General features: G+C 41.3%; 1 protein-coding gene across 1 annotated transcript in view; it reads left to right on the top strand.

The window, feature by feature from the left end:
* LOC308349556 (sulfotransferase 1C1) overlaps positions 1–23,712 on the top strand; it is a 39,205-nt gene extending 15,493 nt beyond the window's left edge. The window contains exons 4-8 of the mRNA XM_080814300.1: positions 16,215–16,312; positions 19,344–19,470; positions 20,398–20,492; positions 21,882–22,062; positions 22,295–23,712. Coding sequence (XP_080670426.1) covers positions 16,215–16,312; positions 19,344–19,470; positions 20,398–20,492; positions 21,882–22,062; positions 22,295–22,407 — 614 coding nt within the window. The 3' untranslated portion in view covers positions 22,408–23,712. The remainder of the gene's footprint in view (positions 1–16,214; positions 16,313–19,343; positions 19,471–20,397; positions 20,493–21,881; positions 22,063–22,294) is intronic.
* The last annotated feature ends 1,690 nt before the right edge of the window (positions 23,713–25,402 follow it).

Raw genomic sequence — 25,402 nt, 5'->3', positions numbered from 1 at the left:
AAATTTGGTTTATCTATCTTTGTAAACTCTAGAATCAGGCTGTAAGTTTCCATGGGGGGGTGGGGAATCTTCTGCTATTTGGCTGGGATTGCACTGAATCTATTGATCTATTTGGGGAGGACTATTACCCTAACAAAATCAGGTTTTCTGATCTCTGAATGTGGTTTATCTCTTCAATTACTTAGGCCTTGTTTAATTTCCCTCACCAGTGATTTATATCTTCCATTACTTATTATTATTACTTATTATTTTTATTACTTATTATTGTCAATCAAAATTAACTATAAATATTTTTATTTTATACTATTATAAATCATATTTTTATATTCTAATTTTTAATTATTTGTGACTGGTATACTGAAATATGATTGATACTTGTATATGACCTCGTGCCCTGTAGCCTAGCTTATTGATGCTAGTAACATTTTTGTACATTCTATTGGGTTTTCTACATGAACCATCATGTGTTCTGTGAATACAGAAAATTGTACTTCTTCCTTTCAAGTGTGGTTATTTGTTATTTCTTTTTCTTGCTTTATTGTACTTCCTGGGACCTCCAATGCAACGTTGAACAGAAATCATGAGAGCAGACATCCTTGTCTTGTTCCTGGTCCTAAGAGAAAAGTATCCAGGTCTTACCTTCAAATATGATGCTAGCTGCAGTTTTGTTTTTCTTTTTTTGTTTTTTGTTTTGCTTTGTTTTGTTTTGTTTTGCTTTGCTTTGTTTTTGGTAGATGTTCATTCCCTTCTATTCCTTATTTTCTGAGTTTTTTTTTTAAGATTTTATTTATTTATTTGACAAACAGAGATCATAAGTAGGCAGAGAGGCAGGCAGAGAGAGAGGAGGAAGCAGGCTCCCTGCTGAGCAGAGAGCCCGATGCGGGGCTCGATCCCAGGACCCTGGAATCATGACCTGAGCTGAAGGCAGAGGCTTTAACCCACTGAGCCACCCAGGTGCCCCATCTCAGAGTTTTTAATCATAAATCAATGTTGAATTTTGTCAATGTTATTTGAGCTGGGGATTTAATCCATTCATTTTCAGTCATTTTTTGTTTATGGCTATATATTTTTCTCTAACTGCTATTTTATTTTATTTTATTTTATTTTATTTTATTTTATTTTATTTTATTTTCAGTATAACAGTATTCATTGTTTTTTCACCACACCCAGTGCTCCATGCAATCTGTGCCCTCCCTAATATCCACCACCTGGTTCCCCCAACCTCCCACCCCCCACCCCTTCAAAACCCTCAGGTTGTTTTTCAGAGTCCATAGTCTCTCATGGTTCACCTCCCCTTCCAATTTCCCTCAACTCCCTTCTCCTCTCCATCTACCCTTGTCCTCCATGTTATTTGTTATGCTCCACAAATAAGTGAAACCATATGATACTTGACTCTCTCTGCTTGACTTATTTCACTCAGCATAATCTCTTCCAGTCCTGTCCATGTTGCTACAAAAGTTGGGTATTCGTCCTTTCTGATGGAGGCATAATACTCCATAGTGTATATGGACCACATCTTCCTTATCCATTCATCCGTTGAAGGGCATCTTGGTTCTTTCCACAGTTTGGTGACTGTGGCCATTGCTGCTATAACTGCTATTTTAAATTTGATATGTAGCGTTTTCTTAACATTTCATTTTACTCTTACCACATTTTTCAGAATTTCTGTAATTTTACACCAGAGATATTTAGTGAATGTTTTTAATTTCCAGATGGAATGTTTTTATTTTATTTTATTTTATTTTATTTATTTGTCAGAGGGAGAGAGCACAACCAGGGGGAGCAGCAGGCAGAGGGAGAAGAAGGGTCCCCGCTGAGCAAGGAGCCTACTGTGGGGCTCAATCCCAGGACCCTGGGAGCAACACCTGAACCGAAAGCAGACATTTAACTGACTGAGCCACCCAGGCATCCCTTTTTTTTTTTTTTGACTTTGTGTTTAACTTCTAGTTTTATTTTACTTATGATCAAAGAGTATTGTTCGTATGTTCCACGTTTTTGAAAACTACTCTTATTTATGCCATATTATCAACTTTTATGAATTTTTCATGTGCACTTGAATATATTCTCTATTATCTAAAGAATATATTCTCTATTATCTAAAAGATCTAATACATTCTTTATTTTGTTTAAATCTTTCATCTTTTTTCTTTTTGTCCACTTGTATTATCCTAAAAATTAATTTTTAGTGTGTTTCTATTTCTCCTTATATCTACTGTGGTTTCTGTTCTATAAAAGTAGTTATTCTGTTATTTGGTACATACATATTCATGATTTTTATATTTTATTGAAATAATGGAGTCTTTAGCAATATAAAGTTTCCTCTTTATCTTATATAATGCTTTGGGGACTGGATCCTATTTTGTCTGATAGCATCACAATCTATACTTTTTTTATAGTTTCCAATTGCATTTTATATCACTATCCACCACCTTACTTTTACTCTTTCTGTGTTTTAGGTGTGTCTTCTATGCTGCATATGGTTGGGATTTCCCTTATGAGCCAGTTTGCACAATTTTTAAAAATTCATTTAAGTCATCTCTATACCCAGTGTGGAGCTCAGACTCACAAACCTGAGATCAAGAGTCACATGCTTGTCCTACTGAGCCATCCAGGTGCCCCTTGAACAATTTTAATAGGTGACTTAATCCAACTCACATTTATTGATATGATTATATTTGGCTACAATTATATCATATTGAAACCAAACTAACATGAGTTTACTCCTTAGTGATTCACAGATAGAAATTACACCAGGTGGAGTTGTCACACAAAGAAAACTTTATTTGCAGCAAATAAGGAGATCGTGGGGAATAATTTCCAAAGCCATGACTCTTGCAACAAGAGTAAATGGGTTTATTTTATTTAGGGTTAGGATGAATATTTAGAAAGAGAGTTTTGTCATTTATGTAAAGCGGGAGGCATAAGGGAAAAAGGGGACCCCTCCTACACTGTTGGTGGGAATGCAAGCTGGTGCAACCACTCTGGAAAACAGTATGGAGGGTCCCAAAAAGTTAAAAATAGAGCTACCCTATAACCCAGCAATTGCACTACTGGATACTTACCCTAAAGATACAAATGTAGTGATCTGAAGGGGCACATGCACCCAAATGTTTATAGCAGCGATGTCCACAATAGCCAAACTATGGAAAGAGCCTAGATGTCCATTGACATATGAATGGATAAAAAGGAAGTGGGGGATATATATATATATATATATATATATATATATATATATATATATAAAATGGAATACTATGCAGCCATCAAAAAACCCCAAAATCTTGCCATTTGCAATGACGTGGATGGAACTAGAGGATATTACACTAAGCAAAATACGTCAATCGGAGAAATACAATTATCATATGATCTCTCAGATACGAAGAATTTGAGAGTCTGGGTGGGGGGTTGTGGGGGGAAGGGAGGGGAAAAAGGCAACAAGATGGGACCGGGGAGGGCGACAAACCATAAGAGACTTTTAATCTCAGGAAACAAACTGAGGGATGCTGGAGGGGAGGTGGGGTGGGAGGGATGGGGTAGCAGCGTGATGGACATTGGGAGGGTATGTGTTATGGTGAGGAAAAAGGGCAGGTAGGTGCTGGGTCACACATGTGCCTTAAGGAAGCATGCTTATACATACATTGCATATTATGTTAATGTGGCCTGTGCTTCTCCTTGAATTGAGGTTTTTTTTTTTTTTTAGATTTTTTTTTTAAGATTTTTTATTTATTTTATTTGTCAGACAGAGATCACAAGAGGGCAGAGAGGCAGGCAGAGAGAGAGGAGAAAGCAGGCTCTCCACGGAGCAGAGAGCCCGATGCGGGGCTCAATCTCAGGACCCCGGGATCATGACCCGAGCCGAAGGTAGAGGCTTTAACCCACTGAGCCACCCAGGCGCCCCTGGATTGAGGTTTTAATATTATGATAAAATAAAAGTAACTGTTGGTCACCCCATGAGTCACTGCATGATCCACCTGCACAGATGTGAGTTGGGGTTTAGTTCACACTGGTCAGGGTGGTTTGGGGCAGCTGGAGCTCACCAACAGGATAATCATTACTGCTTGAGGGGTAGTTTTGTTTTCCATCACAGGATGCTATGCCCAGTAGGTCTTTTGTATGACTCAAGAGATAAGCTGAAAAGAAGAGTTTAAAGAAAAATGTGGGACAGTTTGGTGGGTACAAGTGGGCATGGTCAGGTCCTTGAGTCTAGCTGGTGAAAATATTATCATGTGCAATAAGTAATATTTACTGTGTTTCTTTCCCTATTTGGCATTTCCTTTTTGTTTCTCTTTTCTTAAAAAAAAAAAAAAGTGTGGGTGTTTTGGGTTTTCTTAAGTTTTTTAATTCCAGTATAGTTCACACACAGTGTTATATTAGTTTCAGGTATATAATATAGTGATTCAACAATTCTGCATGTTATTCTGTACTCATTATGGTAAGTGTTATCTTAATCCCCTTTACCTATTTAACCCAGCCCGTCATCCACCTCCCCTCTGGTAACCACCAGTTTGTTCTGTATAGTTAAGTCTCTTTCTCAATTTGTCTCTCTCTCTCTTTTTATTTTTCCTTTGTTCATTTGCTTTTTTTCTTAAGTTCCACATATTAGTGAGAGGGTATGGTGCTCGTCTTTCTCTGACTAACTTACTTCACTTAGCATAATACTTTTTAGCTCCATCCATGTCGTTACAAATGGCAAGATTTCTTTCTTTTCTGTGGCTGAGTAATGTTCCATTGTATATATATATACCACTAGTTCTTTATCCATTCATCTATCGATAGACACTTGGCTGCTTCCATACTTTGGCTTTGTATATAATGCTTCAAAAAATACAGGAGTGCATCTATCCTTTCAAATTAGTGTTTTTGTATTCTTTGGGTAAATAGTAGTATGATTAGAGGATTGCAGGGCAGTTCTTTTCTTAATATTTTGAGGAACCTCCATACTGTTTCCCACGGTGGCTGTAACAGTTTGCATTCCCACCAGCAGTGCAAGAGGGTTCCTTTCTCCCCACAACCCTGCCAATTCCTGTTGTTTCTTATGCTGCTGATTTTAGCCATTCTGACAGGTGTGAGGTGATATCTCATTATAGTTTTGATTTGCATTTCCCTGATGATCAGTGATATTGACCATCTTCTCATGTGTCTGTTGGCCATCTGTATGTCTTCTTTGGAGAAATGTCTGTTCATGTCTTCTGCCAATTTTAATCAGATTTTTTTTGAAGTGTTCAGTTTCATATCTTCTTTATATATTTTGCATGCTAACCTTTTGTTGGAAACATCATTTGTAAATATCTTCTCCCATACTGTAGGATGTCTTTTAGTTTTGCTGTTGTTTCCTAGGCTGTGCAGAAGCTTTTTATTTTTATATAGTCCCAATAGTTTATATTTACTTTTTTTTTCCCCTTGCCTCAGGAGACATATCTAGAAAAATGTTGATATGGCTGATGTCAGAGAGATTAGGGCCTGTGCTCTCTTCTAGGATTTTTATGGTTTTAGGTCTCACATATGGGTTCCTAATCCATTTTGATTTTTGCGTGTGGTATAAGAAGTGGTCCAGTTTCATTCTTTTGCATATAGCTATCCAGTTTTCCCATCACCATTTCTTGAAAAGACAGTCCTTTTCCCATTAGATATTCTTTCCTGCTTTGTTGAAGATTAATTGATCATATAATTGTGGGTTTGTTTCTGGGCTTTCCATGTTGTTCCACTGATTTATGTGTCCATTTTTGTGCCAGTACCATACTGTTTTGATCACTACAGCTTTGTAGCATAACATGAAATCTAGAATTGTGATACCTCCAAGTTTGTTTTTCTTTTTCAAAATTGCTTTGGCTATTCTGGGTCTTTTTTGGTTCCATACAAATTTTAGGATTATTTGTTTTGTTTCTGAGAAAAATGCAGTTGGTATTTTGATAGGGCTTGCATTAAATCTGTAGATTTTGGGGGGTAGTATGGACACTTTAACAATATTTGTTCTTCTAATCCATGAGCATGGAATATCTGTCTTTTGTGTGTGTGTTGTCTCAAATTTCTTTCATCAATGTTTTACAGTTTTAACAGTACAGATCTTTCACTCCTTGGTTAAGTTTATTCCTAGGTATTTTACTATTTTTGGTGCAATTGCAAATCAGTTTTTTTTCTTAAGTTCTCTTCCTATTGTTTCATTATTAGTGTATAGAAATGTAATATATTTCTGTATGTTGATTTTGCATCCTGTGACACTACCAAATTCATTTATGAGTTCAAGTAGTTTCTTGGTGGAATCTTTAGGGCTTTCTGTACACAGTATCATGTCATCTCCAAATTGTGAAAGTTTTACTTCTTCCTTATCAATTTGAATGCCTTTCTGTGGACTTTTTTGTTTTTATTTTGAGTTTTTGTTTTGTTTTTAAGAAATTTTTAATTTTTTTCTTAGTGATTGTTTGCCTGTGTATTATTATCACCTTTTGTAAGTGTTTAACCCTCTTTTCTCTTAAACTTTTACTACTTGATCTGCCAGTTTCAAAGGAAATTTTTTAATTCTCCCTGTTAATATACAACCATCATTAATCTTACCCTAAATTTTAAATTGCATTCTTTCTGCTTTGTTGGAAACTTTAAGGTTTACATGTTCTTCCACTCATCCCTTCACCCTTTTAAATTTTACTTCTAGTATTAAATATTGTGAAATGTTCATCATCAAACTTTGTAATAATGATTTCCTAGTAATCTCTTGGTAGAATCAAACTCACCCTGGTAAACTGCTCAGGAACATACATATATATTGTATTCTGTGAGTTCTTGCATGTTTTAAGCTTTTTTCTATAATCTTGATACTTGAAGCACAGCTTGCCTGGGTATCTTATCTTTCATTCCCACTTTCTTTCTTTAAGTTTCTTAAAAATTTTGCTCTGCTCTTTCCTTGCTTTGTATGCTACTTTTATTTTTTATTTTTTTTAAGATTTTTTTTAATTTATTTATTTGACAGGCAGAGATCACAAGTAGGCAGAGAGGCAGGCAGAGAGAGAGGAGAAAGCAGGCTCTCCACGGAGCAGAGAGCCCGATGCAGGGCTCTATCCCAGGACCCTGGGATCATGACCCGAGCCGAAGGCAGAGGCTTTAACCCACTGAGCCACCCAGGCGCCCCTGTATGCTATTTTTAGAGAAGCCTGATGCCAGTTTAATTCTCTTGACTATATGAATCATTTCCTCTTTTATCTGGAGGCACTAAAGATTTTTTTTCTTTATCTTAAAATACAATAATACATATTTTGGTATGTTTCAAAGTTGATCAACAGAAATCAACTTTTTCTGATAAGCATAGTAAAGAAGGTGTTGTGAGTCACCCCTGTTTGTGCCTCTCCCTCTCTCTTTTATTTATTTGAGAGAGAAAGAGCATGCAGGCATGCACACACACGTGAGTAGGGGGGCAGAAGCAGACTCCCAGCTGAGCATGGAGCCTGAGTTGGACCTTGATCCCAGGAACCCAGGAACATGACCTAAGCAAAAGGACGACATTAACTAACTGAGCCACCTAGGTGTTCCAAATAAATAAAATCTTCTTAAAAAGTTAAATTTAATTTTAAAAAGAAGGTGTTGTGAGGAAGTGCCATAATATGGCTAGAATGGTTTAGAATACATTGTTTGGCTTCCCATAAAGGTGAAATGATGGTTTTACAATTGTTTTTGATGGGGGCAAATTTCTCCAGGTATTCTGTACCTGGAGTTCCATAAAGTGGAACTCTATGAGGTCCTCAGGTTCTATCAACTGGAGGCATTTTTGCAACTCGGCCTCTATGGTGACAGTCACCCCAGTCATTTCCTTCCTGGTGTGAAGGCGTTCTAGAGGTAGGAATCCCAAGGTCAGGTGACATTGAGGGACATTGTCGCCCTCATCTTTTCCTTGGGGTGGCATTGCTGTTTGTAGGGCAGTCACTTCCAATGGTGGCAAGAGCTCTGGGGCTGGGGCAGTGTTGTCTGAAACGTTAGTATGCTTGGGGTTCGTAGGGGCCAGGAAAGGATGGTTTCCCCAGTAGAGATTCATAAAAGATAGGAGTGTCTGCTGGTGTTAAATTCCAAGTATGTATATTAGAGGGCTGGCTCTAGATAAGACTACAAGAATGTGCTCTCCTACATGGTGGGCAGACCTCAGTGAGCTCCATCAGATTATCAGGGGTTGCAACTCGCAAAGGAGCACACAATCTGTGACAAAGTTTGTGAGGACCCCATCCACAATACATATAGGTTCCGGACACATTGACAGGCACATTGTAAGGACATTTTGTGGATGGCAGCTGTACAATCCAGAGATAGTTCCATTAAAACTATGGTAGGGTGGTTAGAGCACAAACCTGCCAGCCAGATGGTCTGGTTAGGTTATACCAGTAGGGCCATTCAGCCAGGGATATAATTTGAGATATGGTGTAAGAATGGAATGACTCTTTTAAGCATCACTTCCATAGGCACCATATAATATAGAGGGAGATGAACTCTGGGTCAGAATCTATACTAAAGAATCCATGCTAAAAGAAGCCCTTCTAACAGGACCTGCAGCCCTTGGTGCTCAGCCATCCTTTGGTGCAACTGTGTGACTGGCTGATTTTTTTCCAGCACATTTCCTGAGATATGGCTAGGCTGGAGTGATCTACCAACAACCCTATTATCCAGGCTAGCCACAATAAAGGAGAACGTTTGCTTTTGACTAGCCTGTGGGGTGTCCTTCAAGGCAAGCAATCTGGGTACCGACCAAAGCAAGAGTGCAGCTGGTTTGCAGCAAGAGCTCATATACCTCTTTGTCTGTGGTGGGGTAGGGATCTCGCCTGTGTCCATTGAGAGTGACCACTGGATTCTGGGATTCCTTTGTGGACTTCATTTCCTAATGTGATTGGCATCCACCAGGCAGAATACCTCGTTTCCTCTCTCTGAGATCCACAGTTCCACTAGTTAACCCTGAAGCTACAATTCCAATCTCCTACAAAACTTTTTACAAATTTAGTTTAATGAAATAGATTTTATAACCAGAATAATGAGCAAAGCTAGTGGCCTTAGCTTAGTGGCTGGTACTAGACCATGATCTGAGCCATGATCTCTAAGCAATTTGGTAAAGTTTATCCCATTGGGCTATTAGAAGAGGGTCATATTGCACAATTCACCCTTGAACAGGTTGCTAGCATGCGTAAGGTGAGTGCTGTTACGTCCCTGTGACCTGATGTGAGATGGGCTCACTCCCTTAGCGGCATGCCATCTCTGGAGAAATAGCTGTGTGGGGGCTTGGTCTGATATTCTGGGAGGTGGCTCACGCAAGGTTTTGGAACAAGAATGTATTTTGGATAAGGAATCTGCAACGTTATTATAATGTGCTTCTGGCATTTGTTGGCATGTGTGTACAGACATGAGTGAACATAATTGGCATATCACTCTCCAAATGGAGGCACACAGAGGGGCTTTTCCTGAATCATGAAATTATCCTTTTGCCATCATCCTGACCAGACTGCGAACCCACTGGCTAACAGCCCAGGAGTCAGTAAAACATATGCCCTTTGTAGTCTGTGGTAGAGCCAGGCACAGTGCCACCAAATAGCCAGTTGGGCCAAGCCAGGAGAGCCTTCCTCAACAAGGGATATGCTGCTAGCAGGATAATTTGCTGCAGCCAGCCAACGGGCGGCACTGTGCACAGTGGTGGCACTGCCGTTTATGAAGAATACTGTGTCCCTTTCCATGTCAGACTGTCAGTCCCCAGGAGCTTCTCAAACTGCTAGAGAGGCCAATAGTGGGGGTGCCACCAGCTGCACCTCCATTATCAGTGGGCAAGAAACTGAATTTGGTGGAGCCACATCCTCCTGTAATCTGAAAGGCCCTTAACATCATATTGAGCCCTTTTTTGAAGGTGCCATTTTCATTTTAACAGTGAGGCCTCAGGGGCCATGCTAAGCCTCCATGGGGTCGAATTCCTGACCCAATGCCAGATAGGGACTTGCTGCAAAACAGTGTGGGCTGTGAATGCCTCTGTCTCTAAAAGGGCCTAATGGGCTGCCAAAATTTGTTGCTCATTTGGTATGTACTGCCGTTGGGGGCAGATTTTTGGTCCAGACCCCTTGGGCAGCCACATAAAGCTGTGCTCAGTTCAGAGATTCCAGGATGCCTAATCTGATGTCTCCACTGATTCAAATCAGAAGTCTGAGCCCAGGGAGACTAAGAACAGGGCCTGCTGTATGCTTGCTGGACCAGTTACAAGACAGTTTGGTAAGGTTCTCCCAAATGGAAAGAAACTGGTTTGCATCTAACAACAACAGATTTTAGTAAAATGGTAAGTATAGAACATGTTGCCCCCAAAAGGTGAAGACACGTAATATGTGCTTGCTTGCCATAATGTAATAAGAGGCTTAATTACAAGGAATTGATGTTTTATATGAGAGGGATTTCACACTCCTCAGCTGTCACCTGATGCCAAGAAACTTGAAGGAAGTGGCTGGTCCTTGGATTATATACAGGGTAATGGCCCATCCTTTCTGCTATAAATGTGTTACTAGGTGTAAGTCTTCCGGATAGCATCCTCAAAGGGCCCTGGAGGGAGAATGCCACTTAAATAATACCAAGGATGGCAGCGGGTTAGTTTGAATGAATTTAAATCTTGTCTGCATAGGTTATATGCAATAGCAGGGGTGCTTAAATAACCCATGGGCAGCTAACTAAAGGTTCAAGGTGCACTTGAAACCAGAAGCAAGTTGAAGTTCTCAGTCTTCCATTGTCGGGACCAAGTGAAACACATTGGCTAAACCTAAGAGAGCAAAGTAAGGACCCTAAGCTTTTTGGATGTCATCTATCATCCCTATAATATTGGGAATGGGAGTCTTAATGGCAGAAACATTCAAGAACATTCAAGATGCATTAGTCAATTGTTAATCTCCATTCATTGGTGGGCAGTTTTCACACTGGCCAGATTAGGCTATCAAAGTGAGATGTGGTGGGCTGAATGACCCCAGTGTCAAGCATATCTCTAATGACAGACCAAAGGCCCTGTGTACCTTGCTTGAGTCAATACTGTGGTGTATTTAGTGTTTATCCTAGAAGGGACAATCAGAAGTTTCTCTTTTAGCAGGCCCTATAAGAAATCCAGAATTTGTCTTTATTCCACCAGGCATGTCATGAGGTAAGGGCATCCATATCTATAACAGAAAAAAAGAGCCAGGAAGGCCACCACCACTGGCAACTGTTTTGAAAATATGGTGCCAATAGGCATATCCAACTTTATTTGTACTCCCTTTGTGGTTTTACCTGTTCTGACTCTAGGCTGTAGGAGGTTCTTTGGGGAATTTAGAAGGATTGCCTGGAATTACTATGACTTGGTCTCTAATGTTTAAGAGAGCCAAGGATGTCTGATTACTGCCTTTGTTCCTGTGGAATACCAGAGTCATGAATAGGCAGTTGTCCCCAAGAGATGACAAGCTCAGCAGTTGTTCACTTCTAGGATAATGCTCTGGGAGGTTGTCAGGCCTGTAGGCCAGTGATGTTGTTTGGGGCAGAAAGAGGCTTTGGGACCCCCTGCAAGGATCTGGGCCATTGAAATTGGGCTCTGTTCCAAGATGATCACTAGTTTTTGAGAGGAACTTGTGCCAGAACTGTCCAAATATGAGATCATTGGGGACCCCCAGCTGGCAGTGCTGCCAAGATAAATTCCTGTGCTATTTAGGACCATTCTGGGTGTTGCTGCCTGTTGGGACTGAAATGGGGGCTACAGGAAGGTGGTGAGAAAGGTGCTGGCACCCGCAGACTGGCCTTGAGGTTGTGGGCATGTCTATTTTGGGAGGAGGGCATGTTTTATGCACTGTAAAATTTCAGAAATTGGGAGATGGACTCCATCATGAGGAGCTGCTGTATCTCTTCCCAGCATGGCTCCTGGATATTATGGGAGGTTCTCATAAAATGAAGTTCGGCCCTGTCATTCAGTGAGGGGAGGCAATCCTCCCTGGAAAAAGAACTCTCTGGATTCAGGGTCAATTGGGCTTCCTCGAGATTAGAAATGAAATCCAGGTCATCAGAATGGGTTGCTATATCCAAAGAAGTGATAGACCCACTGGACCATATCAGTCATGTGGGGAAGGGGCTGGGCCTCATCTAACATCTTCCACTGGCTTTGAGCCTTTGTATTAATAACTATGGGGATAGAAGGGCAGACTCTCTGCCAAGCCATAAAAATCCAAGTAAGCAGAAGACAGGATTTTCCCTCTATATCTTTAGGGCTTGTGTCTTTGGGTTTGGATTCTCCCTTGTGATTAGAAATCCCAATTCTGACACTGAGATCATCCACGGCTGCAAACTTTTGCTTTAACTCTGGATGAATTAGTCCTGCAACAGTCCCTCATGGGTTGGAGGTTGGGTCACATGCGTCTTTCCAGAATTTGACTTTCAGGCTTCGGGGGTTATTTATTTATTTATTTATTTATTTTGTAACTGCTAAACTTTTCCTTTTTGAGTTTTTTTAACTTATTTTTTTATTATTATGTTCAGTTAGCCAGCATAGAGTACATCATTAGTTTTTGATGTAGCATTCAATGATTCATTAGTTCTGTGTAATATCCAGTGCTCACTGAGGGTCTTTTAAAAGGTTAAGCATGTGGGGTTCTTATAAATACTGGCTAGTTGACTCACATCCATGGGTTGAATAACAGCTCAGATCCAGTATTAAACACTCTCAACAGCCAGTCAGCCCCTTTTCCTTCCTCCTGCCTACAGTCTTTTAAAATAATTTTAATCTTAAGGCATGTAAAGTTTCAAATTTCAGTTTCTAATTCTTTATTACTCCCCACAGATTTGACCCTGTGAATTGTCACTGTGGCAGCCGTCCCCAGTGGTCATTGCGAGCTGCTTCCCTCTCCAGGGTGTCCCAATCCACCTCATTGGGTTTGGGTTCATCCCCACTAGCCCAGTGGTGGCAGGATCATTAAGGCTCACCCCTAGAACCCAAGACTATATAGAACCAGCTCCTTGGCATGTTAGTACACCTCGACACTGATCAGTGCCACATTTATGAGTGTTTTACATTTAGTGGGGAGCTTGCTAATTTCCTTGGACATTTTAGTTGGTGCAGGCAGCAGGTGTTCAGGTCATTTGTATTAGCCATTAGATTTTGTGCCACTACACACCAGGAGTGGGACCCATGATACCCCACAGGGTCAGGGGACAAGTTGCCGCAGCAGCAAGGTATCCAGTGACAGAAGGACCACAGGCTTCAGTCACTCTTGCCTTTTCAAGGGACTGTGACTTCCCCAGTGAGGGCATCCCTATCATCCAAGTTAAAACTCAGAATCCTAGTGCCTCCCACAAGCAAAACCAGTCAGGTCAGGAGAGTCTCCCTCTCCTTTTAGGGGCAATGCACCTTTATCTTATCCCACACTTGGGCAAGATTTGCAACTCACATGTTCACCTCTGTTAACTAAGGGCAACAGAACCTTGCCAAAATCTTAGCCAGTTGTCCCTAACAGTCAGCCTCTGGATCTGGTCTGAGAGTTGAGAATCACACTCAAAGTCTAACACCCAGTGTGGGTACCCCCTGGGCATTATTAATAGATGGGAAACACATCTATAGCCTCTCAAATTAGTTCCAATTAGCAATACTCTTGAGGTCTTGAGGTTTGAGAGAGCTCTCGTTGGTTTTGGGGTTTTTTTTTGTTTTTTGTTTTTGTTTTGTTTTTTGGAGCTTGCACTTTTGGGTTAGGAACTTGAGGCAGCCCTCTGAACAGAGAGCATGCAATAGCACAAGCAGTGTGACTAAATTCCAGTAGGCAATGGACTCCTCCCCAGTGAACTACTTACCTGAGAAAGCTAGTCAGTAAACCCTTTGCGGCTAAAATGCATTCCTCATTATCAAAGGCAAACTAACTCAATCCATCCTACCTGTAAAGTCAACTGTGACTTTGTTATGTGAACATTTGTTAAGTAGAGCCCCACGTAGGCTGGTGAGCCCCAGCTTAAGAAAAGAGCAAAGAGAATTGAAATAGGTTTACTGCTCCCACATCTTGGAAGAAGTACAGGGCATGCCTCTAGGGGCCAAACAGGGAGGTCCAGACGGTGCAGGCAGAGAGACAGGACATGGGGCACATGCCCTTATTCGTGTCCACAGGTAGAAAATTTGGGGGTTTCTGGGCTAAGTCCAGATTGGTCAATTCAAACCAAGCAAGCTCTGCAGAGGTCTTATCCAGGGAAGTGCTCCAAGGGAAGGCCCTGGGAGGCAGGGGAGACTGTTGATTCCAGCGCCATGGAGGAGTCTCTGCAGGCTGTTGTACAGCTGGTGCTGGTCATGAACTGCAGGAGGGACAGAGTCAGTTCAATGCCCCTGCAGACTGCTTGACCACACAGAACAGATGACAACATTGTGGAGTAGTTTAGCTAAAATCTCAATAGAGGTAAATTAAAGTCTTCTTTTCCAGAAAGTATGCTCAGACTACAGGTTTAAATATTAGTTCTATTTCACTGTTTTATTTTCTTCTCAAGAACTGCAGTATATGTTCACATTAGAGCCACTGTGCCTGTCTTCCAGCTCAGACACCTTCTCTCTGACCTTTTTTTTTTTTTCTCACTGCCCGTTGCTTGGTTTCTCTTGCTTTTCTTCAACTCCTTTTTATTAAATTTTCTTTCAAACCTATCCTTCATTGTCAACCTTATGATTTAATCTTCACTTCTTATGTTATTGTGTCGTCTTCTATTTCTCTCTTGAGTTTCATCAAGTCTTTTTTCATTTGTCACCTTTCCTCTTTTGGGGGGGCAGTTCTATTTTGGTTCCTAATTTTTCTGAGTTACTTGTTCATATTTCCAAATGTTTGTTTTGGATATTTAATTAAGTTTAGAGTGTCATGTTACAATTTTGTTTAGGTTTACAGTTGAGTTTGGGGTAGAATTTTTATCAGGTTAAGGCCTTGATTTGCCTTTTCTGGTTTTTATAGTAGTTTTGTATTCATGAGACCTGCTTTTTTCTGTTCGTATTCATTTCATTGCCCTGGTTGCTAGTTTGAAAGCATCTTTTTCTGTCCAATCTGTCCTCTGCTGTGCCATTTTATTTATTGGTGGTTGGGCGGGGAGGGATTAGTGACTATGTCTTCTGTTTCTGCAGGATTTTTAATTTTTTTCCTCTTACTTTCTTCTTTCTTATCATTGCTGAGTCTCCAGCGGGTGTCTCCCCTTCTCTATATACCTGATTCTCCACCAGAAGCTGTGCTTCTCCAACCAAGGCTGCCAGTCTGCCTCACTTGCAAGCCACTTCCCCTGAGTTTGGTGCTGCGTGTGGCCAAATCCCAGTCTGTATTTATCATTTGTATAAAATAAATTTTATTTATTTGAGAGAGAGAGAGAGCACTCACAAGCAGGGGAGGCAGAAGGGCAGAGGGAGAGGGAGAAGCAGACACCCCACTGAGCAGGGAGCTTGACTTGGGGTTTGATTCCAGGACCCTGGGATCATGAGCTGAGCCAAAGGCAGACACTTAACTGACTGAGCCACCCATGTGTGCCTGTATTTGGTATTTTAACACTCAGCATTGGACATTCTGTTTCCAAGAAGGATTTTATCTGTGATTTACCTAGTTGTTCCTTGCCTCTCTGCTGCTTCCACAAAGTTTCTTAGGCCTCCCCATCTATGGCTTTCCACACCCACAGATGAATGGATTTCCATTCATTTACTAACTTGGAGAAATTACTTGACCCATTTAAGGCTCAATTTTTCATCTGAAAATGCATCCCAGCACAGAGCACAGTGCTGGTGTTTGGCAGCTGTTGCATTTCTTGGCCTGGAAACTAGAAGCTAAAAGAAAGCCTGAAGCTACTTACACGGAACTGCTGGCCTTGTAGAGCTGACCAATAACCCACCTCTCTTAAGGAAGCCAGCTCTTCTCCAGCTGCCTTAATCTACTTCCCATTGTAGTAAGAGAAAACCCCAAAGGACAAAATATCCAATTGTTTGTTGGGATCATAGTTGCACCAACCTCATACCTCCCAAAACATCTTCATCTTCTCACCCAAGTATAACCAATACCCAGCAAATAAGGAGAGTGCTGTTGTCTCAGTGGTTTCCAGTATCTCATTAGTGCTTTCCTCCACCTGTGGATGGTAAAGTTGTCATTAGGAGGTAAGCATTTAGGCAGAGCCGGCTATTTCATAAACCTCATTTCAGATATTTGACAAAACAATAATATTGAATTTGTGGAGCCGATAAAAAGTGTTCAGCTAAATGGTGTGGCCTTCTTTCCCAGGTCTGGATCTGGCCAGCAAAATGCCTTCTCCTAGAACTTTGAAGACTCACCTGCCTGCTCAGTTGCTGCCACCTTCCTTCTGGAAAGAAAATTCAAAGGTAGGAAAAGCCAACTTTTCAAACCCAGTTTGAGTCAGTAAGGACAGAGAATATCTCCATCTAAGTAGAAACAATCAAAGATATTGAAAGATAAATAACCAGTGGAGGTATAGGGCAGATGGTGGGATTATTCCCACATTCCCACATACTCCATGTTGGATCCAGCTTTCCTTCAAAATATTATTTCTGGGTACATACTAGAAAGTTTTCAGACAAAATCATTCTGGTTAGCTGCTGATTAAGCTATAGCCAAAGAGAGCAAGAGGTGAAACAAAGCACATATTTCCTGAAGAAGGATATTATCTTAGTTCAAATCATCTATGAAGCAGAAGTCAAGGCCAAGGAAGACATAAAAGGGATTTATTTAGGGAAAACCTGTGGAGAGAAAGGTAGAGCAAGACAAAGGAAGATGGTACCACACTGGCCATCCTTAGAGCAAATCTCATGGAGCAAAGCTCCCAGGAACTGTTATACCACTGTGTCCTCCATTTTCAAAAATTTTCATTTATTTTGACACTTTCAAATTCAGGTTTGATGTGCAATGTACATCAACTATACTAGTGTTTCTTTTTAATCTGCTTCATCAGGGACTCTTAAAGTCAATGATAAATGGAATATAAGTCAAATATTGACTTATAAATTTGCCATGAAAAGTGTAGCCATCCAGCAGAATCAAATGCTTATATCAACTAAACCAGCATGTCTTCTCCTTGTGAACAAGCTACTTTAGAAACCCAGATTGAAACCTTACCAAGGAAACCATAAGGGTAAAGTCTGTGAGCCAAAAGACTCTCTCCTCCATGCAGTTTTACGATACACAGTGCAAGTGATTGTTTTTTACTCTCTTTTTTCTGGGATTCTCTACATCACCAGCTCTTCATCTTGCCCATCTCCAAACAAGGTACAATAGAATTGAAAAGGATTTCATACATCAAAGTGTTATCCCATTCCTGATCTGCTTCCCTGGGATTACACCCAGGTCACCTTGACTTGTGAAAACTTTCTGCTTTATACCCACAGATAGATAATTTCACTCATATGTGACTGTTGCTGCTCAAGAAGCAATATTGTTTCCAAATGATAGTGTAGACTCAATGTTAGAAGACACAATAACATCTTGTTAGTCATCATACTAGCACCTTCTTTTTTGTAAAATTAGGCCTTCTAAAAATGTAAAAATCTCAATGACACCACCTCCCTTTACCTTCTCAGAGTTGTGAATTGTTTGAGTAGGAAGTTACCTTAGAGAGCTTAGCCCAATATTTTCATTTTATGATACAGTGGTAAGCTAAATATCCATCCCCTATCTTTAGGGGATGTCCTAACCACCAGAAACTTAAGGTGACCTTATATGATAAAATTGGCTTGCAGATGTGATTAAGTTTGGGATCTTGAGAAGGAAGGTTATACCCTGGGTTATCTAGGTGGACCTAAATATCATCACAAGGATCCTTATAAGAGGGAGGCAAGAAGATCAGAGGAAGAAGTTGGAGATGTGACAAGTGAAGCCAGGGATTGGGTCAAGAGCCAAGGAATGTAGGTTGCCTCCAGATGCTAGCAACAGCAAGGGAAGGGATTCTGCCCTAACATCACCAAAGGGACCAGCCCTGCCAACAGCTTGACCTGAGCCTCCAGAACCATAAGAAAATAAATTACTTACTGTTCTAAGCCACTATATCTTTGGGAATTTGTTACTGCAGCCAGAGGGGACTCACACAGATGGATCAGCAAAAAATGTATTGGACATTATGTCACGCCCGGTCATCCGATTCCTACCATAAGCACAATGAATATGTTCCCTATCTAGCCGAGACTGCCCCTTTGCAGGGTTACTCAGGCTTACAAAAAGGCAATAACTGACACAAGCATTAAGAAATACATTTACAGGGGCACCTGGGTGGCTCAGTTGGTTAAGCGTCGGCCTTTAGGTCAGGTCATGATCTCAGGGTCCTGGGACCAAGCTCCACATCCAGCTCCCTGCTCAGCAGGGAGTCTGCTTCTCCCTCTGCCTCTTGTTCCCCCTGCTTCTGCTTTCTCTTTCTCTCAAATAAATAAAAGAAGAAAAGAAAAAGAAAAAGAAAGAAAGACATATTATGGCAAGATGATACAGCCGTGTCACACCTTTGGGTTCCCTACATGCTCCCACAAATATCAGAGAAAAATTGAGCAGTAGGAAAAGAGGCAGAGAAACAGACCTGGTCCATGTTCCTATACGGCAGCAGTCTATGGAAAGGCAGTAGGGAAAGCAAGAGCTTGGGTCAGTTGCCTAAGAGGGAAATGTCAGTGGGTGAGTGGTTCTGTTGGGACACAGAAATTCTGCTCAGTAAGTGAGACATGGAAATGCTTGAGAAACCATTAATGTGCACCTCCATCCCAGCTCTGCTGAGAATGCACATAGCAACACAGGTGGGCAGGGAACAGCAGGACAAGAAGCCAAGAGGTCAGCTCTCCCCAGCCATACTACAACCCTGCTTTTCCAATGAGAAGAATCATTACAAGCAGTTCCAGAAGCAGACTTAGCACTGCCTTCAAAGATCCTACAATCTTACCACAAATGAAAAGTATGAATGATCATTACTCTATAAGGCTGAAGTTCATCATGTACAGGGGAGACTAGACTAGACGGCTGACTGCTTTAGCTAACCCCTGTGCAATAACCGAATAAGAGTCCTTGCTTAGTACAAGCCAAGGAAGACCTACTTTTCACATACTGGAAAATACAACAGTGACATAGTTAGCCTTCAGAAATATCGTAATTAGGGCAACTGTAGTATATATCCTTCCAATCAGGATACTTTTGAGAGGGGGGGAGCATGCCCCTAATCATTATCTAAGACAACAGATATACATTGGAACACTGTCTATGCAAACTGGAAGATGTGGTCATCCTGCTCACAGAAAATGCATGCAAGTTCAGTTACTCAAATAGGATAATCTAAGATTCTTCTAATGTCACGGTCCTCTGCATTAAGCAAAAATTTTCTCTATTTTGTTTGCTGTCTGTCTCAATCACCTTGCTGGTTGATTTCAGATTATCTATGTGGCTAGAAATCCAAAGGACTGTCTGGTGTCCTACTACCATTTCTCAAGAATGACTAAAATGATGCCTGACCCTGGTACCTGGGAGGAGTATATTGAGGCATTCAAAACTGGAAAAGGTGAGTTAAAGGAAATTATGGGCTCATGTTTGCTCATTCATTTTTCACATCTCATTGTTCACTACTGACATCAGAAAGGAAGGGTTTTCACTGAATGATTGCGGTCATCAAGGTCATGGGAGGATGTCAATGACACATACAAACTGGATCATTTGGGGAGAATTTAGCTAAGAGACTAGAAAACTACAGGTAGAGTTTAAAGAAACCACCAGGTTTTGAGGTGAACACCAGCAGGGAGCCATTGCCCCCTGGAGAGAGGACAAGGCCCCTTAATAGGAGCTGAGGCCTTCAGTAGGGGAAAGAGTCCACCACAGTGAGCCAAAAGGAAGGGCATCAGGGAAATAAACACAACCTTCTCACTCTCCTCCTGCCTCCAAAAGCCCTTCAGTGCCATTTGTTGGCAAATCCCAGGTGGAAGCCTGAGCACAAAGGAGCCCAGGGACACAGTCCTTAGAGGTCAACCTTGCAGGGTGGAGGAGGGTGCAGAATGGATTTGGCAGGGCCAACAAAAGACACCCAGTGCACCTCTCTTCCTCCAAGTCACCATTACAGAGAGTAAATGTGCCCTAATATCTAGTAAGTATAGATTTTTCAGAATGAAAATCAGCCCACTAGGAGACAGTATTTACTGTGTACACTAATCTAGGCACCATGCAGTGATGATGCAGGGGAAAGAAAGATTATGATATCTGGCCAGTACACAGTATCTCACGTGGCAGTAAATTCAAGAGCCGAAATATAAACCAAAGAATTCAGAATACTTGTCATTACCTCCCTAAATATTAAAAAGTCCCTGTCTTCTGCAAATAAGAATTCTGGCCAGGGTCTTTGTCTTCTGCCTTTGTCCCTTTTATTTGAGATATCCATGCTCATTTTGTAATTTTCAAGTAAATATTGATGCCCCTCCTTCTCTCTTTTTCCCTCCAGTGCTGTGGGGCTCCTGGTATGACCATGTGAAGGGATGGTGGGATGCAAAAGACAAGCATCGTATTCTCTACCTCTTCTATGAGGACATGAAGGAGGTGAGGGGCAGTGCAATCTCCATCATACCCACCATGTTCTCCAGTGCAGCAAACCACATTTGGGACCCTGGCATGTGGGCTTGTCATAGAAGAGCCTTCAGTGCAAGTCCTTTCTCTCCATGACACTCTTCCCAACTCAATTTTATCCTCAAAAGTTCTAGCTACTTTTCTGCTCTTCTCAATTTTCTTTGCTTCAGTTCACAGTTTCCAGAAGATCCTTCCCCCTCAGGAAATATCACATGTCTTTATAGTTGAATTAATCCTGACACCCATGAATCATGTGTCTTCAGCTACAAATGGGTATCATTTCATTTTGATCTCATGAAATTATTATAAGGATTTATGAGATTACATTTGTAAAGTGCCTAGTTGTGTTCAGTGAATGCTCAGGGAGAGTTTACTTCTCCCTGTTCCACACCCCAGACCCACATCAGAAATGAAGTTTAGTCCATATAAACATTGGCAGGATTGGTCCCACATATTGTGGCAGAGGACAGATTTCTGCTTTTCAAGTCACTGTGTATGAGAAGCATGACAAATTCACTCTCATTGCTCTGAGAGTTAGTATCCTAGAATTACAAACTACTTATCATGCCAGTGCTGAGAAATACAATTAAAGACTATAGCTCCCTGGGGCATCTAAGTGGCTCAGTCGGTTGAGTGTCTGACTCTTGGTTTCAGCTCAGATTGTGATCTCATGGGTCATGGGAATGATCCCTGTGTCCAGCTCCATGCTCAGTGGGTCATGTGCTTGAGGATTCACCCCCTTTGCCCTTCCCCCTGCCCTCTCTCTATCAAGTGAATAAATAAATCTTTTTTTTTTTTTAAGTGTTATAGCTCCTTTTCTGCAACTCTTTGATCGGAAAGAACCAGTGCACAAGAATTTGCATTTCTGGGTCAACTTGAGATCTCTTGTATCCATCCCCTTACTGAACTTCTGTTAAACTGAAAGATACTTTTGCCATCTTTTATAGCTCAAATACAAGAGTATATCATACTGTGCTTCACCTGCAACTTTTTCCCCTCCTTTATACAACCTTTCCTGATCTCTGCCAGGACACACAATTACTCCCTTCAACAAATCTCATGGTACTCTCTGTGTGCGAGCAGCATGTTTTCTGAGTGAGGTTTTGCAGTTAGTTTTGTCTTCATTCATCCCTCTATTGCAGGGTGAACTCCTGAGGTCAGGAACAGCTCTCATCTTTGTGTCATGGCAGCACCTGAGATGGTACAGTGCCTTGCACATAGTTATCACCTAAGGGGTAGTTGTTGAATATATTTGAACTGATCCCTTAACTTATTCCTCCCAAATATTGTTTGTCCAAACAGAATGTCATCTGTAATAGAAAACCCACATTTATTTGCTTTGTATAACTGCTCTACGTATAGGACCCAAAGAGGGAAATTCAGAAGATATTGAAGTTCCTAGAGAAAGAAATACCAGAAGAAGTCCTGAATAAAATCCTCTATCACACCTCCTTCGATGTAATGAAGCAAAACCCAATGGCCAACTACACCACTTTGCCCACCATCCTCATGGACCAATCTATCTCCCCTTTTATGAGGAAAGGTATGTAAGATTTATATTCTCAAATGCCAGATTGGACTCTGTGATATCTATGATCTGCTTAGATTTCCCAGTAATGTTTCATGCCCCATTATTCATTCCTGTCAATGACACTACTGCATAATTTTTCAGAGGCAAACTTCCTTTTTCCCCCACTCTTGTGCTGGTTCCAAGGATGTATGCTCCCTCCTCCCTGTACTCCTATGGCAACCTCTGAGATTTTGCCTTATTTCAGGGATGCCTGGGGATTGGAAGAACTATTTCACTGTGGCCCAGAATGAAGAATTTGACAAGGACTACCAGAAGAAGATGGCAGGGAGCACCCTGACCTTCCGCACAGAGATCTGAGGGCAAGAGGATAATCCGTCAGTCAGGATCTCCTTCCTAGATTTTAGACATTTGAGCCTCATAACCAAGGATACTTAAAACTACCACACACCCATCTTCTAATCCTGACCTTTCCTACACTGCCCATAGATTCTATGCCACTATGATATACTTCATCCCAATATAATCAAATCCTGGGTAGAAGTTTGATGAAATAAAGTCTTGGGTAGAAGTTTAAAATTAAATAACATGATCATTCACATAGACAATTATCTTTTGTGTAACACTAATCTAGGCACCGTGCAGTGATGCAGGGGAAAGAAAGATTATGATTCCTGGCCACTACACAATATTTCATGTGGCCGTAAATTCAAGAGCCGAAATATAAACCAAGAAATTCAGAATACTTTTTATTCTCTCCCTAAATATTAAAAAGTCCTGTCTTCTGCAAATAAGAATTCTGCCCAGGGTATTTGTCTTCTGTCTTTGTCCCTTTTATTTGAGATACCCATGCTCATTTTGTAAGTTTCAAGTAGATATTGATCCCCCCCCTTCTCTCTTTTTCCCTCCAGTGCTGTGGGGCTCCTGGTATGACCATGTGAAGGGATTGTGGGATGCAAAAGACACATGACATAACCCCATCACTAGCTCACAATAGCCTGGCTGGCCAGACACAGAATTCATGAAAGCAGAGAAATAAATAAGAGTAGAACTTCAACACAAGAGAAAGTGAACAAGAAGCAGAGGAGAAGTGAATGCTATGGAGAATGCATAAGGGGAACCAGGGTTTATCCTTAACCAATGAGAATGAAACACAGAAGATGGTCCAGCTCTTGGAGGTATTGGGTTATGAGACACAGATAGTGCTAGTGAGCTGTGCCTGATTCAGGCGGTCTCAAGCTGGATATGGTCTCAAGACCAAAGAGAAAGGCCAGAGTTGGAATGACTGATGAGCAGCACATGATAAACAAGAAGCAGTTCACTTCTGAGGCCAACACAAAGCTGAAAGGCAGAAAATATTTATATTTCAGATGGGCTAGAAAGGGGGAAAAAAATCCTTAAATTAGTCTTCCCTCCCCCAAATAAAATAAAATACCAGCACCGCATGCACTTCGAGAAAATCTTGACTATCAAGATCACATTTCATGCTTCTTAAAAAGAGGCTCTTAGGGAGCGCCTGGGTGGCTCAGTGGGTTGAGCCTCTGCCCTCAGCTTAGGTTATGATCCCAGGGTCCTGGGATGGAGCCCGGCATCAGGCTCTGTGCTCAGCGGGAGCCTGCTTCCCCCTCTCTCTCTGCCTGCCTCTCTGCGTACTTGTGATCTCTATCTGTCAAATAAATAAATAAAACAATCTTTAAAAAAAAAAAAAGGCTCTTAGCAAAATTATCAGGATTGCCAAATTATTCAACTACACATGTAATCATGTTCTGCCTTTTTTTTTTCAATAAAACCTGTCTCAAGAAAGTGGCAGCATTATTTACACAAGTAGTGTGAAGATCAGTGTATTATTTTAATACAGGTTTAATACAATTTTAATAATTATATTAATACATTTAATACAGAATGCCAGGAAGGTGCAGCCTGTGGGAGTGGTGCTTTCCTATGCCACTAAATCTTTAGATACAGGAAAATAACAACCCCACCCAGGAACAAAAGCCCTGTTTGCATTCTCATGTTCTCCTTTCTGAAAATCATTAACCTCAGTGGCAAATAATCCGATACAGGATTTCTGCAGACTGCTGAGCTGCTCTGAGGAAAGATGTGATGAAGTGAACCCCATGGGTACATTTTAAATAACTTTTATTCTAATCACATGTTACACATTTACACACACACACACACACACTCCTCTATATACTACAGGCATCCAAGATCACATTGTAAATGTCCATGGTTAAGGGAATTTGAAGCCAAGCTTTCAGAAGGAGAGAAATACACAGCAGTGGGAAATGGCACTGACCTTGGAATCCTGAAACTTCAGAATGAGAAATTGGAGAATCAGGTCACACCATCCAGTGACCTCACTTGGGATGAGACTAAGAATCCACAGGCCGGCACCAGCAGAGCTGAGGACTTGGGTCCCCACTTTAGGAAGCCCCTTCATGGAACCCTGCCCATGGCCCACACCTCCCCCTGGGCTCCACGGGGCCCTTTTGCTGTTCCTCTGGACACTCATATTGGTGTCATCACAACCTGGGATTCAAGGAATCCTGTTGGATTTTTTAACAAATCTCAAAATCTTCCTAATTGGCACGTTTAGAAAAAGAAAAATAACAAGTCTTGGCGGAAGTATGCTTTAGAAAGGCAGTTCTTCCTTGGGAGGGCCCTGGATTAGAGTGTCGTTGTCATGGAAAAGTCTGTAAGCAGGAGGTAGCCCTGGGCAGAAACTGACCCTTTCCAAATTCGAGTGTAGCCTGCCAGGCCCATCTGCCCTTCAGAGCCACCTGTCATCCTGGGCTCCTGGGCCCTTCTTTTGCTCGTAGGTGTTCTACAGTTTCCCTAACCCAATGCACACAAGCCCACTGCCTGCCCTCAGGAGAGAGGACTTCATTCCCTACTCTGCATCTATGTACCGTCTATCCTTTCCCATCTCATTCATAATAAACAAGTGTGGGGTAATGGAACTTTAAAACATCTGTGGCAAATTTATCCTGTCTAAGCTGGAATATTCTGAATTCAAATATGTGAAATGCTAATGACAAATGATGGAGAAAGGAAGTCAAGTCATAGGAATAAAAACTCAAATCTTTCTAGGTACCTACTCTTTTTTTTTTTCCTTTGGCTTGGAGTAATTCAAGTTTATACTGGTAAAATCTAATGACCAGCTTTCTTACAAGAGGTTTACTCTTAAGTGGACAAGCACCCATCCCCTCTTTGTCAGTGCCTTCCCCTTCTCTCTTCCTTCTGGGTTGTCAGTATAGGGTCATGGAGGGGTTGGAATACTATAGTCCCTGAGCCAAATTGATATTCATTTGGTATGTGCAGGAGCTAAGAGGGTTTTCCTATTTTAAAAAGA

Source organism: Martes martes, assembly GCF_963455335.1.
Source record: "Martes martes genome assembly, chromosome: 9".
Classification (NCBI taxonomy): domain Eukaryota; kingdom Metazoa; phylum Chordata; class Mammalia; order Carnivora; family Mustelidae; genus Martes; species Martes martes.
This window is presented reverse-complemented; position numbering and strand designations above follow the sequence as displayed.